General features: G+C 35.9%; 2 protein-coding genes across 4 annotated transcripts in view; one reads left to right on the top strand and one right to left on the bottom strand.

Annotated features, from left to right (window-relative positions):
- LOC120417363 (inactive dipeptidyl peptidase 10) overlaps nucleotides 1–18,505 on the bottom strand; it is a 401,896-nt gene that overhangs the window by 374,148 nt on the left and 9,243 nt on the right. The gene's annotated exons all lie outside the window — the stretch shown is intronic.
- Nucleotides 1,659–16,253, top strand: LOC120417366 (uncharacterized). 3 transcript variants are annotated; one of them, XM_039579382.2, is made up of 2 exons: nucleotides 1,659–1,832; nucleotides 15,731–16,253. In XM_039579382.2, exon 2 carries the CDS (start codon nucleotides 15,762–15,764, stop codon nucleotides 16,140–16,142), a length of 381 nt encoding a protein of 126 aa, XP_039435316.1. In that variant the 5' UTR covers nucleotides 1,659–1,832; nucleotides 15,731–15,761; the 3' UTR covers nucleotides 16,143–16,253. The 3 variants fall into 3 exon arrangements, with proteins under 3 accessions (XP_039435316.1, XP_039435315.1, XP_039435314.1); XM_039579381.2 differs by lacking the exon at nucleotides 1,659–1,832 and adding an exon at nucleotides 1,911–2,029; XM_039579380.2 differs by lacking the exon at nucleotides 1,659–1,832 and adding an exon at nucleotides 1,922–2,042.

The raw sequence follows: 18,505 nt of genomic DNA on the forward strand, positions 1-18,505 counted from the left end.
TTTTTTTACATTCGAATTACGAAAATCGCAGGTATTAAAACTTTGTTTGTATTGTTTTGATGAAAAATGCGTTTTTTCGGAATCAGGCGTTCAATTTTATATAAAAGTCCCTTTGACACCAACATTTTATATCATCACCATTGCATGCTGAAACACGCGTTTTTTTTTGCAATGTTGAAAATAAAATGGGTTTTGTATGGACAATTGTTAAAAAAAAAGTGTTCACGTGGTTTATGGATAATCCCTTGGAAGAATTCATCTAATTTCATGTACCTTTGACTATATTTATCATTCTTTTTAATCCTCTACTGCTAAATTTTTTGTTGATGTTTTTTCCTGCGCTTAGGAGGTCATTTCGAGCAACTAATGTTGAACGAAAAACTTTACTTCTCTTGTTTCTTGTTTTTCTTCTTTTATTTTTAGTTATTTAATTTTAAATTATCTTGTTTAGTTTATCCCAAGTAACATATTTCCAAGAGTTCTACAAAAGCTCTACAAGATAGCTACTGCATAGCAGTTTGGACCGCGGTAGGATAAAACTCTCTTCAAGTACTCTTCCAAACTCCTGAAGAAGTTTTGAAGAGAATTTTATCCTACCGCGGTCCAAACTGCTATGCTGTAGCTATCTTGAAGAGCTCTTGTAGAACTCCTAGAAAAAAATGTTACTTGGGTATGTTTGATTTCTAAAATTTTAAGAGTTCTTCTTTCCAATGCAATTTAAAGATCAAAAATTTGTTAAAAATTTATTTTTGCGACTTTTGAGATCGCAACCCGTCTAGAGTCGAAATTGGGTTGTAGAGGGTTAATTTTATGATTTTTATTCTATGAGAATAAAAATTACATGAAGTCTAGTTTTTAAAAATATTTTTTTTTCCAATTTTTAATTCAACAATTCGTTTTAACCTCACTCACTAAACAACCCCGTCAACAGTTTCATACCGTCGCGGAGTAGCAAAAACGAGTACAGCTCAGCATTCCCAGCCGTATCGGGTAGACCTTCCTCCTTGAGTATTTTCTGCTGCTCCAGCACGGCCCCAATCGGACTCCGGGCGCCAGCGGCCTCAACGGAGCGGTCCCAATTTCCTTCCTGCGCCGGATCATCGTCGCAGTACTCTACGGCTGACGGTGGATACACCGTGGGACGTACTGGGGCTACCTTCCCGCATGGCTGGGAAGCGGCTTGAAGGTCGTTGTTGCAACTGGACGTGCAACTTGACATGCAGCAGCCAGCAGCCGGAGCCCCGGTGGTGAGATTTGGCAGGACAGTTGAGAGGATTGTGATCGTGATCAGCTGTACGGTTGGGGTTGGCATGTTGACTTGGGAAGGGCAAGATTGAAACTGCAAGTTTTGAAGCTTGTTGGAAAGTATATCGTTGGGGCAAACTTTTAAAACAGCTGTTGTAGATTCATCAACTAAGGCAATGAGTGCCTCATTTGAGCAAGATTTGTATTGAAATAGAACAGCTGTTTGCTAAACGATGTTTTTGTAAAAGGGCTTACTCTTAATCATTGAAAAAAAGGGCCCACCAGGGTAGAGGTTCAACGATTTATACTGTTTGATTTATTATAATTTACCTTAACTTAACTTGATGATCTGACAATAAAAATAAATACATGTTCAAATTTTTAACTAACCAAATCTCTTGATTTACTGTATTTTCAAACTATAAGAAGAAGAAAAAAACTTGTCCATCATCACCAGAAACCGGCTTAAAGGATAACAGCAGGAAAACTTTGCCCGTTCAAACGGGTTCAGCTTTGCTTTTGGGTTCATTCTCAGTATCACCGTTGCTGGGTAGAAAAAAGTGGCCGTTTAACCCCGGGAGCAAAAGGTAAATCAACTTTCGAAGCGGAAAAAAAGGTAAATCGGGGAGCATGGCAAAGTTTCATCCCATTTCGAGTGATAGTAATTTTCCAATGTTTCCAGCCCAATAATCATATTTCCCGGATCGTACAAGCCACTTTGTATTGGAAATGCCCCGGGGGATAATTCGTTTCCAATAATCAGCTGCAGGGAAAATGAACTCTGGTGAGCAACCAAAGTGGGTAGCAAAATAAAACGAATTATAAATTACGGACAAGGGTTATGGGAAACGTGCCCTGTTAGGAAAATTGGGCATCATGTTATTATGATTGAAAAATTGGAAAATACATTTTGTTAGCTTACGGCCATGACTGGTTGCCACATCAGAAGGTCCAACTACCTGAAAGTAGACAAAAAAAAATTATTAAAAATTCTCTTTAAACAAAATATTCCAACTAGTTACAAAACCCCAGGAAAATCAATAATAAAAAAATAATGTTCATTCCAATCAACTAGTAGCAGCAGCGAAATAACGCACGCCGTCCAAGAAGGATATTTCCGTCCTCTGGTCAATGCTACCGCATTCACTCCGAGAAGAAGGATTGCTTTTTGACCATCGAGATTACGGCTTAAGGGGGCGGACCAATACAAGGGAGGGGAAAACATTAATCATTTGTTGAATGTGCACCACACCCCGGCGAGGTTCAGGGACCCTGCCGACAGGGGCAAGGTCGTTTTGCTAAGAGAGACGTTGAAAGTGCCTGGGAAATGGTTTAGATTTCGAAATCAGTATTTCCGATAAGGGCTAATTAGGTAGGCAAATGGAGATGGAGTGGGAAATTCGCCCGCCAAATTAATTATCCCAAATGCAACGCAATGCTGAAAAGATATTGAATGTTGGCGAACAAAACATTTCCCGGAACTCATTAAATGTGACGCAGTTCATAGAAATGTGTTTGATTCCATGTGCTTGAACGAGAATAATTGAGGAAATAACAGAAAAAAAAACAATTAATTGCTCCCCAGCAGCACGTCTTATCACATATTTTGCCTTATTTCGGTACCAGTGCGATATCGAGGCAAAGCCGTTCAACGATCAACGCCAAGTCACTTGTACTAATCGTTTCACATCATTTACACCGACCGGCTGAACGACCAGAGCGAACGGTGGTGTGCTTAATGGTTCATATTACTGCGCCGCGAATCAGCATTGAGGCAGGGGTTCTTGAAATAATTGAAATAATTGTCGAAAAAATCCAAATTTTAGCGTCAAGCTATCTTTAAAGGATATTTTTTTTTGCTGTACTAAACATCGAAATTTCACTTAAATTAAAAACTAGTTCAAATTGCATCAAACATGCTTAAAATCATCGTCAATGCAGAAAAATACTTTTTTAATATTTTTTTCATCTGTTTTTTTCCACAATTTTGTTTTGAAGAAATATATTACTTTGACCCTTGATTTATCGGGCCATTTTTTTAAAAGAGCAGTGAAATTTGCATTTCCATTTGCATTGGCCTAAAAACTGACCCCAAGCAGCGATTTTTTTTTGTAAATTTGATAAAGTTATCTTGTTCATGATGTAATTTAAGAGCGAGTCCACGAGCAAAGCATACCCATCTCGCATTGACCTCACCAATCTGCCTGAAATTTTTAGGGGTTGTTTTTACATATAAAACTAGCATCTGGCCAAAATATGAGCACTCTAGGTCAACGGAAAGTGGTGCAAATCGGGACACAAAGTTTGGTGGTTAAAAAACGTCAAAAATCTTAAAAAGGCTATAACTTAGGTAAAATTCAATTTAATTTCAAAATTCAAAATGCATCTGAAAGGGCTTAGAAATGCAACAAAATGCAGGAAAAAGCATCCCAATTGGTTGAATCTGAAGGGAGTTATTGGCTTTTTAGTGGAAAAATAGCATAATTTTCAAACTCAAATAATAAAATGTTCCATCCAGATATCAACTCGCTTTGACCTGCAGCTTGTAGGGGACATCTGGGACCACCATCTGAGACTGAGAACGCTTTGGGTAAGGCAGTTTAACGTGTTAAATAAACACTTTTTCTTTATGTGAATTTTTGGTTGTAAATTTTTGCTTGGAGGACTCCTTAGATCCCATTTTCTGGTGATTATTTTATCATATTCGTGTTTCTGAGACACATAAAAATTGTTATTTTCATCAATTTTAACCATTTAAAAAATGAAAGTAAAAAAAATCTTCGATTTACATTTATTGAAAATCAAGTTCGTTTCCAAGGATACTAGATGACACCAGAATAAAAGGCAGATTCTTATTTTTTTAACTTTTATTTTTTAAAGGGTTAAAATGGATGAATATAAACATTTTTGTGCATGTTTCTATCGTGAAATTGTCTCAGAAACACGAATATCATGAAATTATCACCGGAAAATTTGATCTAAGGGGTCCCCCGTGCAAAAATTTACAACCAAAAAAATCACTTAATGAAAAAGTGTTTATTTAATACGTTAAACTGCCTTATCCAAAGCGTTCTCAGTCTCAGATGGTAGTATCAGATGTTCTCTACAAGCTGCAGGTCGAAGCGAGTTGATATCTGGATGGAACATTTTTTTATTTGAGTTTGAAAATTATGCTATTTTTCCACTAAAAAGCCAATAACTCCCTTCAGATTCATCCAATTGGGATGCTTTTTCCTGCATTTTGTTGCATTTCTAAGCCCTTTCAGATGCATTTTGAATTTTGAAATTAAATTGAATTTTACCTAAGATATAGCCTTTTTAAGATTTTTGACGTTTTTGAACCACCAAACTTTGTGTCCCGATTTGCACCACTTCCCGTTGACCTAGAGTGCTCATATTTTGGCCAGATGCTAGTTTTATATGTAAAAACAACCCCTGAAAATTTCAGGCAGATTGGTAAGGTCCAAACGACGTCCCATACAAAGGGGTATGCCTTGTTCGTGGACTCGCTCTTAAACTCAATTCAGGTTGAAAAAGTAGATTTCCACTGGCTCAGAGGTTTACACATTTTGGTGCTAGAATAGGGGAAAGTGGGGCAAGTGTAACAAGCTAAGGAAATGCTCGTTTAACCCATTAAAAACGTTAACACATTTTTTTTAGAATGAAAGGTTGCACAGTGGTCTAGATCGCAAAATTAAGTGGAAAATGGATTTTCCGAAAAATGGTGAAGTTTTGGAGCTGTGGTGTCTTCAGAAGAGTTGTTGCAAATGGAAAGGGGAAACTTTTGGTTTGGTTTAAAATTAGAGTGGTTCACGATTAGAGTGATTTTGAAAATCTTAGATTTCAGGAATATTTTTGGGATATTTTGGTCTTAAAGAAAGTTGTTGAACTTGGCAATCCAAGCAACTTTGTCGAAGACACCATAATTTTATCCGTAATCTACGCCTTCTACGACCAAATTTATACAAAGCATCTGAGAAAAATTTCAAAAATTTGTTTTTTGAACGTGGCAATTTAGGGTTAACTCTTAGAGATAAGTGATATTGAGGACATTTTTAAAACTCTACAAATCCAACATTTTCATATTTTGACAAGTCAATTTGGACTAAAAGGTCAACAGTTACAGCCATTTTAAGGTAAAAAAGATGCAAATTTAAATCTTGAATATCTAGAAAATGCGCAAGCACTACACCCGCTGGAAAAATCTCAAGGTTGTTTTTCTTCAAACTTGAGATACATATCTTCATTTGAAAAAGTATAATTTTCAAGGGAAAACCGTATGGGACCACCCTAACGAAATTCAAAAATTGTCAAATTTACGTTTTTCCATGTAATTTTTCCCGCTGTATCTGAATCTGCCCTCACAATTGAGCCAAAATGTCAACAAATCGTATTGGGTTAATTTTGGGTTTCTATGTAAAATTATCATTTAAACCCAAAATATGACCAAAAATATTTGTATTTTATAAAAAAAAAGAAAAAAAATTCAAAATCGGGCTTTGTCTTGCACACGTGATATATCTTGTAAATTATTGGGCTGATAAAAATGGTATTTCAAGTTTTTGTCACCTGCTTTCAATTTCTGTCTCAAAAACTAGGGCATAAAAAAAAAACTTTCGATGTCCAGTACCGAAAAAGTTTTTTTGGCATTTTTTTTGTTTCGTCAAATCTTAATTTTTTTTTTTGAAAACTTATGATTGCAAAACAACTGAACCAGTGTAAAATGCTCTTTTAAACACATTGTTTTATTCAAATATTGAGACCATAGGGGAAATTTTCGTATGTTTGGCAGGTTAAGCACTCGCTCCTAACTCCATCCAATTTGCTGATTTTCACTATTAAAACAACTAATTTTGCAAAACTTTTGATAAAAACTTGCTTGCTCACTTCTTGTTGAGCTATTTATCACTCGATTTCAGTTGAAAACGCTTTTAATTAGCTTTAATTGAATGTCAAAGTTCTGACCTGCCAACATTAGAGGCACGCTGGAATTAGATGCTGTTCCCCTACCTTGTTATTTTTTATAAGAAAATCCTTTATGTTTGTAAATTAAAATTTTTGTATTTGTCTACTCTACAACTTTGTAGAACATTAATAAACTCAAAAAAAAAACAACCCAGAAATGTTACAAAAAACATAAAATTTTAAATGTTGCTCCAAATTGAAAAATTATCTTTCTGGGTTATTGCAGAATCAAAATGAACATTAAATTTCCTATTAAATAACATGTCCTAATTTTTTTATAGTCGACAAACAAAAAATGGCAGAATTATTAAACAATTTTTGTATTTGAATTCTGAGTACGCCACCAAACTGGTCTGTTTTCATACAAGAATATCATATTTTGCTCTAAAACCCTGAAAAATGCGTTCAAATTGCCCGTCACTTTTAATTCACAGCATGTTAAATTTGGAAAATGAAAATTTTTCGCTAAAATTTTTACGTTTATCTCGCAAAAATTAATCTAAAAAAATAGACGCCAAAACCCATCCCATCATCTTATAGGTAACAATTTTCTGACCAATTTTGCTTTTAACGCCATTAGTTTTTGTCTCTTCAGCGCCAAGATACAGCCATTTTGGTAAATTAAAAACGTTTTCATACTATTTTGTCTACTAAGTGTTTGTGTGCTTTGTAGGTGGATAAACATCATCAAATCAAACCTTTATAAATTGTATGCACTTTTCAATGGAAAATGTTTCAACACCCCTGGAAAACCCTCACAACAAGACGCTGGCAACGCAGACCACCACCTTCTCGCACATTCACGATAAACGTGCAAGGTCATCCATGTCCTGAAGAAGACGGAACCCGAGTACCGTGGATGGTGGCGGAAGCATTCCAGGGACCGGGATTGCGTGAAAAGATTCCATTTCCATCAAAAACCATGACACAGTCCAAAACCGTCGACGACGATGATGGCGGCCATTGACTTGAGTCTGGCTTTGAGGTTATGTGTGCGGGGGTAAATTATCTTATTCTGTTCCTGTTTTCTTGGGTGGTTTTTTTTTCACACGTGTGCGCTTTCCAGATTTTTGGGAGTGGAACAAAGAATGTCTTATTTAAGCGAGCTGAAAAAAAAACAAACAAAAGGAATTAGTCGTGGGAGGGAGTTGCTCGTACGAGCCCGTGGGAGTTTTTCCTTTTTTTCGACAAAAAACAAGCAAGTGTACGAACGTGCCAAAGATAAGCCAAAGCATGGCGTTCGACAATAAGATAAAGCCATAAAGAAGCGCTAAACTATTAAAACAAACTTTGTCGACCTCTTTTCGCTTCGCGTGTGGTGCTAACTTGGGCCGGCCTCCGAACAAGATAAGACTCGACTGTCCGCCGGGGTTCCGGTGGCACTTTTTAAGGTTATGGCACTCTTTTGTACTCGCTTGGTCTTCCTTCCCTTCTCCCGAAAGAAGAGGCCGAAAATTTATTCCTTGTTCTGGCCCGGAAACGAACAACTTTTGGCCGGGGAAGCCCACGACGATAAACTACCCCCGCCAGCTAGATTTAGGGGTGTTCTAATGTTAGTCAAAGTGATTAAGTGACTGACACCAGGTTAGGTATGGGAAAAGGGGGAAGGGAGGAGAAAGACATCGATGATCGTCTCTATCAAAGTTTAGGTCGAATAGCTTGAACCGGAAGTAGGGACTGGGTAGGTTGAAGAAAATTGCTGATTCACCTGCCGGAAAATTAGTGAGAGCTTTTTTATCGAGAGAAAAAGAGAAAACTTTTAATTTGTCTTTCTGACAAAGGAAATAGTTTCAACTACGGAACATAATTGTTGACAAATTTTGGTCGAAATATTTAGATTTGAAACGGGAAAAGCTTGAGCATTTCCTTTCTAATTATATCATTGTTCTAATTATTCATTATTCATTGTTCATTGTTCATTGTTCATTGTCCATTGTTCATTGTTCATTGTTCATTGTTCATTGTTCATTGTTCATTGTTCATTGTTCATTGTTCATTGTTCATTGTTCATTGTTCATTGTTCATTGTTCATTGTTCATTGTTCATTGTTCATTGTTCATTGTTCATTGTTCATTGTTCATTGTTCATTGTTCATTGTTCATTGTTCATTGTTCATTGTTCATTGTTCATTGTTCAATGTTCATTGTTCATTGTTCATTGTTCATTGTTCATTGTTCTTTGTTCATTTCTGGTTTCTGTTTATTTTTGTTTCGTAATTTCTCATAATTTCTTATGAAACCAGCACATTCTTTCTCCCTCAAACTTCTCTACAACGCAATTCTTGAATTGCTCCTCGCTTCTTATCATCACTTGAGCAGTAAACCTTTTTGCCGAGGTTTGACCTTCACTCGAAGCGGTTCCGACCCGGTCCCCACTAGGGTAGAGGACCCAGTTTTCGCCCTGCTCCAGTTTTCGCCCACCTACTGGATTTAATCTGTATTTAGCAAACTTATACCATTTTTTGGTTGAATTTACTATGCAGGTTTACATATTCATTCATTTCTAGTACTAATTGAAACTTTTCTTATGAATTTCTATTGTTTATTAAGTTTTTATAAGCTTTTCAAAAAAAGCCTTACTGCAGCCGCCATATTTTTGTCAATTTAGACTACAGCGGGTAATAATGTTAATGAGGGAAAACAACTCATTTTGTCCGAAAATTATGTAAATGAATAATTCATTAGTTCACTGTATGTGTGAATTTCATGAAAATCTAGTGATTTACCTGTTTTAAACGTTTTCCAAAGGTTATTTCAATAAAATAAAGAGGGCGATTTCTGGGGTCATGAAAAAACATGCGATCCAATTTTCGTCCAGGGCGAAATCTTTTATTGTGTTTTCAGATTTTATCTAGAACCAGTTTTCGTTTACCATAAAAACTTATCTAATCGCAGCGAAATGTGCTTGAAAATATATTTGGAACATTCTAGATTATTTTTATAGGTTAAATAATCATTTTAATTAGTTTCATTCATTAGGGGGTTTTGGTATAAACATCAGTTCAAAAATTGACCTAAGCTAAGATATGGGACACCTAGTTCAAATGTAGTAAAAGTTTACTGGTACAGAGGAAAACAAATTAAGCAGAGGATGGGAAAGTAGTTACACATGTGCTTTAATATTTTTATTAAGAGGTACTCGAAGTTTTATATTGAGTCAATTCGGGAGCGAATGGCCCATAGGGTTAAAGCTCCCCTAACAAAATCAACAACAACATGGAGCTAATTGTAACTGTGTGCTCTTATCTAGGGTGAATAGGGACACATGAGTTCTATCACAAATTTTGATTTAGTCATATTTTTTTTAGTGAGAGTGAGAACATGTTTTGGTTTTAGTTAGAATATACAAAGAACCTAAAAAATATTAGGACATCTGTATAGAAAGCTCCTAGGGTTTTTTGAACTTCAATTTATTTTACGACAAAATATGTGCAAATCAATGAAATTGAGCTTCGGGAACATGTTGTGTATCAATAGGAGACCATATTTGCTTAGCTTTGTGTCATAACTTCATATGGTATCTTGATTTTTGTCGTGGGCGAAAACTGGTTCCAAGGATGGGCGAAAATTGGATTTAGGGGGGCGAAAATAGGCTCTTCAGAGCACTTTATTAAAACGCAAAATTTCATCAAAGATGAACATGTAAATGATGAAAACTTTGTGGAAACTTAAAATCAAATAGTTTATCAACGTTCTACAACATATAGAACCAAATACCATAAATTGTCATTAAATACTCATTAAATTTCCTAGATTGCCACTATAAAGTGGGCGATTTCTGGGTCCTCTACCCTATAAACATCTTAAGAAGAGCAGAAACAACCCAAAATTAGGTCAATCGGTTCCAACCCGTCATCGTCAACCATCCCGGTGGCGGTCGGCCCTCTTAAACATCACTTCCAAGTCCTTGGCCGACCGATAACGGCAATTTAGCTTGTGAGGGTGCCCTTTTTTGGATTTTTACTAAGAACCATCGTGACAGGACGAACCGGAGATTCCCTCCCAGGGGGCCACATCAACTGCAGAACAACGATGACTTGAGCCTTAAACATAGCTTGGCGCACATCTTCCTCCCATCGTCTGGAGAGTGGAATATCACATACACAACACACATGGTGTCCTTTTTCAAGTATGTTGGGTAGAAGAAAGGATTTTTGTTTTGGCTAGATGTTATGATGCGGATCCAAAAAAGGTTCCTGATGTTTTGTTTTGGGTCCATGTAATCGTGAAAAAGAAAGTATAAACTTTGTTGTAAGGAAAAGAAAGTACAAATTTTATACTTTTTAGGAATCATTTTATCAAATCTTCTCAAGCAGTATTCAAAAAAAAGTAAAGATTGAAGCACTTAAATGCAAACAAAATAACTTTGACATCTAATCTGCCTATAATTGAAGATTCGGCTATCATGCCAAATAAACTACATATTCCGAGAAAAACACGTTTTTGTGCTCGTGACCAAATCTTTTCGCCTCGGTAATTTTAAACAGTGGATAATGGCCGTTTTTTCAATGATGAGCAGTAATTCAAAGATAAGCAAAATAGGGGTTTAATTTTATACACACTCATTTTAAGCGATTTGAACGATTGTTACATTTTTTAGAATTAAAAATTGAACTTTTAGTTTCTTAGACATCGGCATTTGACAGTTTTTTTTTGTTTTGGAGTAATTTTCTAGTATTAGTCATACAGAAAGTATGTTACGCTGTAGGGGGAGGGGGGTTCTGAGCAAGTGTTACATTTCATGTTATAAGCGTAACAAAAGGGAGAGGGTGGGTAAATTTTGCGCTTATTTTAGCGTGACGTACTTTATGGATGAAGCCTTATGTGAATGTGAATATTTGAAAATCTTTATCTGTGAAGTAATTCTCCGATCGATTTGGTGTCTTCGGTGAAATTGTAGGAAAAGTTTTCAAGATCAAAAAAAAAAGAAATACAGAAAAATAAAAAATCGCCCTTGAGCAATTCTCTGAGATTTCGGTCATTCGATTTTTTCTGTATTTTTTAATCCGGCTGAAACTTTTTTGGTGCCTTCGATATGCCCAAAGAAGCAATTTTGCATCATTAGTTTGTCCATATAATTTTCCATACAAATTTGGCAGCTGTCCACACAAAAATGATATGTGAAAATTCAAAAATCTGTACCTTTTGAAGGAATTTTTTGATCGATTTGGTGTCTTCGGCAAAGTTGTAGGTATGAATATGGATTACACTGAAAAAAAATGATACACGGTAAAAAAAATTTGGTGATTTTTCATTTAATTTTTTGTCACTAAAATTTGATTTGCAAAAAAAAAACTATTTTTATTTTTTATTATTTTTGGATATGTTTTAGTGGACATCAAATGCCAACTTTTCATGAATTTCCAGAATGGGCAAAAATTCTTTGACCGAGTTATGATTTTTTTAATCAATACATTTTTTTTCAAAAAATCGAAATATTGATCGCAAAAATTTTTCAATTTAATTTTTTGATGTAAAATTGAATTTGCAATCAAAAAGTACCAAAGTGAAATTTTGATAAATAGCACCGTTTTCAAGTTATAGCCATTTTTATGTAACTTTTTTTCAAAATAGTCGCAGTTATTGATATTTTAAAAATAGTGCCCATGTTTGCCTACTTTTGAAAAAAATATTTTTGAAAAGCTGAGAAAATTCTCTATATTTTGCTTTTTCGGACTTTGTTGATACGACCCTTAGTTGCTGAGATATTGCCATGCAAAGGTTAAAATATGAAACATTCGTGAAATTTTCCGATCTTTTCGAAAAAAATATTTTCAAAAATTTTAAATCAAGACTAACATTTTAAAAAGACCAAAAATTCAATATAACGCCCTTTTGATATGTTAGTCTTGATTTAAAATTTTTGAAAATATTTTTTTCGAAGAGATCGGAAAATTTCACGAATGTTCTATATTTTAACATTGAAAATCGGACCATTAGTGGCTGAGATATCGACATTAGAAACTGGTGGGTTGTTTGGGTGAGACTTAGAAAACATCAATTTTCTTGTTTTTAAACCTTTGCATGGCAATATCTCAGCAACTAAGGGTCGTATCAACAAAGTCCGAAAAAGCAAAATATAGAGAATTTTCTCAGCTTTTCCAAATTATTTTTTTCAAAGGTGGGCAAACATGGGCACTATTTTTAAAATATCAATAACTGCGACTATTTTGAAAAAAGTTACATAAAATGGATATAACTTGAAAACGGTGCACTTTATCAAAAATTCACTAAAGAACTTTTTGATTGCAAATTCAATTTTACATCAAAAATGAAATTGAAAAATTTTTGCGATCAATATTTCGATTTTATGAAAAAAAAATGTATTGATTAAAAAAATTATAACTCGGTCAAAGATTTTTTGCCCATTTGTAGTCATCAATGAGACACGGAAAGCAATGATAAAATGGTTCTAACAAATCGTAGTTTCAACCTATCAGGCTCATATTTGGGGGAAAGGTGTGTCTACTGGATACCCTTCTGCCATAAGAGTTGCTGCGAATATTGACGCGCTCTTGTTAAGGTATCATCCATACAGTACGTCACGCTCTAGGGGGGGCGGTACGTGAGACTGTGACGTCACGCTGAACAGATTTACGAAAAAAAACATTGATGGTGATTTCTATCAATTCATCATTCAACAAAATAAAAAATCCAAACACATCCTGTAAAACTTTTTACACTGAACTTCAAATTTAAAAGTAATCCTTTTTTTTAAATCATGCTATAATTGTACAAAACCAGATGGTGGGGGGCTCAGAGCCAGCGTGACAAAGTGCGACATAGCGAGGAGGGGGTTAATTTTGGCCGATTTTAGCGAAACATACTTTATGGATGACGCCTAAGTTATTCATAAATGTTTGATTTTGGGGTGTAAAAGTAAATTATGACAAAAAAATCATTTTCGCTCATATGCTGCCACAAACACAAAAACTAATATTTCTCCAAATTTCATTCGTCATTTAATAGGGCATGAGTTGGGCTACAATGTCCTTTCATTAGGTTTTATCAAATTTGAGAATACATCCAGAATCCGAAGCTGTCTCATTATTCCCCTCTTTTTCAGACCATGGGTAACAATGAGACACTTTTAATTTGTCTTCATTATTTTTCTCAAAATTCATGGCAATTATACAATACAATGAGTTTTAACATTATTCAACCAAAGATATAAAATTATTTATTTTAAATATAAGGTCGTTATATATTTTAATTACTTTTTAATATAACTTCTGTAAATTGAAGATTTCTGTTGTCAAATTGCCTTCAGCTATTCAGTTTTTATAGTTCAGTGTGTTGTGTTGTTTTTCTTGAATGCCCAAGTAGAACTTTGTTTTATTGATCTAATAAATGTTAAATGTAAAAAAAAATAACGTAATGCTTGTAACTAACTCGCAAATATATATGCAAAAAAGTTAAAACCGAGGTAGAAACTAACAAAAAACATAATTTGAGAAAATAATTTTGTATTTATTTCATACGACCTTTTCAAAAACCATACGTAAACAATATTGACAGCGCCTCTGGTGGGAACTTCAGGAAACTGCATGCGTGTCAGATCCCTGAGAGTGTCACATTGTACCCCATCACGGCTAGGTCACGACTGTCATCCACATATAAAGCGAATGAAGGTAAAACCGAACCAAAATCGAACCAAGTTTTTGGCGCGAGGCTTTTGAAAATGTCGTATGCGCATCAGACATTAATGACAGAAATAAAAAAAAAAATTTTGTTTTTTTTTTTGGATTTTACATTTAATCTCAGCGGACAACTAGGGGAACAATATTTAATTCCGACAAGCTCCTAATGTTGGCACATCAGCACTGTGGTGTTCAGTGACAGCTAGTATAAAGCATTTTCGACTGAAATTTAGTGAGTATTCTTAAAGCACAATTAATTTTAAAGCAAAGGTCAGGAAGAATCAAACTAATTTCATTTCATTTCAAGGAAACTGAAGCTAATAAGTTTTTTAGTTTAGTTTATTGTGTTTTGTTGTATTATTTGAATCGTCTAGCAGATTGTTGTTTTATTGACCTAATAAATGTTAAATGTGGGAAAATTAACGTTATAATTGTAATTATCTCGCAAATATATGCAATATGCAATATATATACCTTTTCAAAAAGCACACGTAAACAATATTGACAGCACCTCTGGCGGGGACTTCAGGACACTGCATGCGTGTTAGATCCTTGTACCCCACCTGTCTCACTGTTCCTGCCAAGTGTGACAATGAGACAGTTGAATAAATCTGGCTATAGAGGTCGGATCGATCTCATATTTTTTTTCAATGTTAGAACGATTTAATAAAAGAAAATGCAACAAAATGCTCATTAAAGCTATGGGATTCCCTATGTCTTTTCAAATAAAACTCTACACATAAATAGTGGTCGTATAGTTGTGCTACAAACTGCGTGGAAGTATATCAGAATCTGCATGATATCTGACAATTTTGCCCGTTACCGAATGTTATTCACATTACCGACTGCTGTCTGATTGTATTGAAGAAAAAAACTTCTTGCAGCGAAGACCAAGCCAGCAACTTCTTGGTTGGTAATTCAACACGTTACCATCGCGCCAGAGAGTGCTTGATGGTTTGAAAGAGATAAACATATTCTTCTCTTCGAACAGTTGCTCGTTGCTATACATAAAAGTCCCTTTGACACCAAATTTCCAGACTGCAAATTATGGCCTATCTACAATCACTTAACTTAGAAAATTTCACTTAGCTTAGGAGTTTGAATCAATGGAAATGAATCTGATCTTCTACAATGAAAAGGAATAAAATTAGAAACTTGACGTATGGTTTGGAAAATTTCAAAATCTACGGTAAGTTGACGTTTCCATATCAAAGGTAAACAAACAACTGCATAGCAACGTATATCAGCCCAGCAAATTTTCTAAGTTGATTGTGGATGACGGCCGTAAGTTGTGTACATTTTCTAAGTTTTACTTTACTTAACTATTCTAAGCTAAGTGATTGTAGATAGGCCATTATTGAAAAAACACGTGTATTTTCGAATGTTCTAAATTGAAAGGGGTCGTACCACCTCTCCGTGCCAAGATATATAAAAATAGAGCTCGGTCGTCATCAGGGACAAAAGTTACTTCCTGGGACAAAATTTCACGCAATACGAAGAGGAGTCGGGGTAACTGCTGTGTAATTGGCGGAGAATTACCCACTAGAATTGCTTCTATATATACTAATGATAGAGAACAAAGAAAATGAGTGTGAATCATTTGGAAATAACCAAGTGAGCTAACTGATTAATTATTCAATTTCATCGATGACGTTTTTCGTGAGAAACGTACAAATGTCTGTTCTACGATTAAAAATATCTTTTTACACCAACAAAGATAAACAACAAACTTATCTCCAGCTCCATTTCATCAGCAAAACCCCCGCTGCAAGACTCACTCGCACGTTAGACGATAAAAACATCCACAGCTTAACTGATACCGTTCGATCTTATCACTTATTTCCTATAAATCAAACCGCACCGTTCCACCTCGGCTCAAAGTCAGTTCCATCGCGCCATCCAACCCGTCAAGATGTCGCACTACCCACCGTATCAGCCCCACGGAACCCCGCTGCCGCACAACCCGCACGAGGGACCGATTTCGCACACCGTTTTTCCACCGGAGATGAACCCCAACTATCCGCATCGGCCCCTGCAGGATCCACCGCACCATCACTATCCGGGCCAGGTTCAGTACCCGCCGCCCCATCTGATGCCACCGTCATCGGACGGTTCGGACGTAACGTACTACCCGCCTGGACATTACCCACCCGGGCAGTACCCGCCGCCGGGGCACTACCCACCGGGGCAGTTCCCACCGCATCACTATCCGAACTATGACCAGGCCGTGGCCTTCGGAGGTGGGGCTGCCGCTGCCAATCCGAGGAAGGCACCAGAGGAGAAGAAATCGTAAAGTTTTGCTCCAAGTTTCATAAAAAAAAAGTTTTACTAGTAACGTAATGTTTTTTTTTAGTTACATAGTGTGTAGTTCTAATATTTTGGCAATAAAAATTATTTAATCATATGGTTTGTTAATTTTAACATCCAATCCCACCCTAGCACTACAAGGCAGCAATTCATGGCCTACCGAGTTCAAAGTAAACCAATCCCGCAGCCGTATGTTCACGGAACCGCAGTAATTAAGCGATTCTCCTTCGCAACGTTTCGGGTGCTCTACCCCAGCCCACAATCACGTTCGTGCTCTCGAGACAGAAAAGCAGTTTTCCAATTTGTTAATTAGCTCCCAAAATTATTCCTTCATAAAGTTCCGCCCCGCTTGATAAGCACGTCCCACCGTTCGTAGCTCCCCAGCCTACAATTGAGCGTAAACGCGGCGACCGTGTCGGATATTGAGGACATGCTCGTTTTCGCGTACCTCTGTTTGCGCTGGAAATTAAAATTTTAGTCGCAACGAGTTAGCGAGACTTTTTGACAGCTCGTCCCACGCATGGAATGAGCCTTAGTACACAAGTTCTCATCCTTTCGCGTGTTTTGTCTTTTTTTGTGCTTACGAAGGCAAATAATCTTGGAGCTTTTTGGAAGACTTTTGAAGTGGCACGTGTGACATGTGCAGCAGCATAGTATGTGCTTTCCATTTAGCTGGAGGACTTTTCACGAAACAATGCTCCGAGAGATTGATGCTTGTTTGTAAGTTCTCGTAAAATAATTTTATGTCAGTATCCTGAGGCAGAGCAATGCTCTCTTAAGGAGCTACACACATAGAAATCAGCAAAAATGTAAAAGGTAGGTATGAAGACTGATTTAAAGAAAAATAAATCTGATTCCATTGCATTAAAGTATTTAGTTTTTAGTTTTTTTAACAAACTTAAAAAAACGGGCTCCTTCTCCCCAAATTTTGGCTAATTTGGTCCATCCAATCTCGAGATATCGTGGCACGCGTAAAAAGTTGGACAGTTCGCTTTGCGCAACGCCAATTTTCAAATCGTCTTTCAGGAGTGACTGGAAATCATCTTTTGAAAGTAGGTGATTCACTTTAAGAAATTTAAAATTTTTAGATTTTCTACAAGTATGTGACCCTTGAAATTGGAAAAAAAAATTATTTGAATTTTCTTCAACCTTTTCAATTAAAAAAAAAGATTTGAAAAACTTTTTTTTTCAACGTTGTTTGGTGAGTTCACACAAATTTACGTACATTTGTAAAAGGTTGAAAAAAAATTAATGTAGTATTCACAACGAACATATTTCTTATTAAGTAAATTTTAGAAAATGTCACAAAATTAATAACAAACCAGAAAACAATGAAAAATTGGCCAAAAACCCATTCTTTATAATCACGACTAACATTTTAAGAGGTTAAACATTCAATTTTTCAATGTTAGTCTCAGTTTATTTTTTAAAATCTTGTTTTCTGAAAGATTGGAAATTTTCAAGAATTTTTCATTTTTTAAAATTGAAAATCAGAACATTAGTTATTGAGATATCGACAATACATTTCAGTTTTCCTGTATCTTTTTCTTCAAGCCGCTGTATCTCAGCAACCAGAGGTCCAATCTTCAATGTTTCTTAGACAAAATTTTTGGACATTTTCTGAACTTTTCGAAAAAAAATAATTTTAGGAATGGACCACCATGGACACTATTTTAAAAAGTCAACAAACCCGGAATTTATCGGTCAAAATTAAACATTGAATGGCTATATTTTGAAAACGGTCTACTTAACCTTCCTACAATATTGGAGTCCTTATCGGCCTTTTTGAAATTTAATTTCGCTATAACTTTTGCTATATACATTAGGGTGGGTACGGATTTTGAAAAGTTCTCAGATCAAGTTCTGGTGTGGTTCCCCTTGTAGGGCATACCCAAAGGGACTCTCACCAGGCCAGGTCGATTCGTTCAACCCCCATCGAGCTCAACGGCAATACATCCGGTGTTTTCGGAACCAACGGTTTTCCCCAGAAAAGCATCGAATTTTCCTTAGCATGCTATGAATGCTTGATGAACAGCGCGACGCCACATGTCAAACAGCTACCACGTGACCTAGCATCGCCTATAAAAAATTACTTTTTATTACTTTTTGAACCATAGAATTATCATTTATGGCGATCAGGATACTATTTAGCTTTATTCTGAACCTCCAAATAAAAAAAAACGGTTATGGTGCAAATTTTACAATCACGTGGTAGCGTTAGACACGTGGCGTCGCAGTGTTCATCAAGCATTCATAGCATGCTAAGGAAAATTTGATGCTTTTCTGAGGAAAACTGTTGGTTCCGAAAACCCCGGATGTATTGCCGTTGAGCTCGATGGGGGTTGAACG

Source organism: Culex pipiens, chromosome 2 (assembly GCF_016801865.2).
Source record: "Culex pipiens pallens isolate TS chromosome 2, TS_CPP_V2, whole genome shotgun sequence".
Classification (NCBI taxonomy): Eukaryota; Metazoa; Arthropoda; class Insecta; order Diptera; family Culicidae; genus Culex; species Culex pipiens.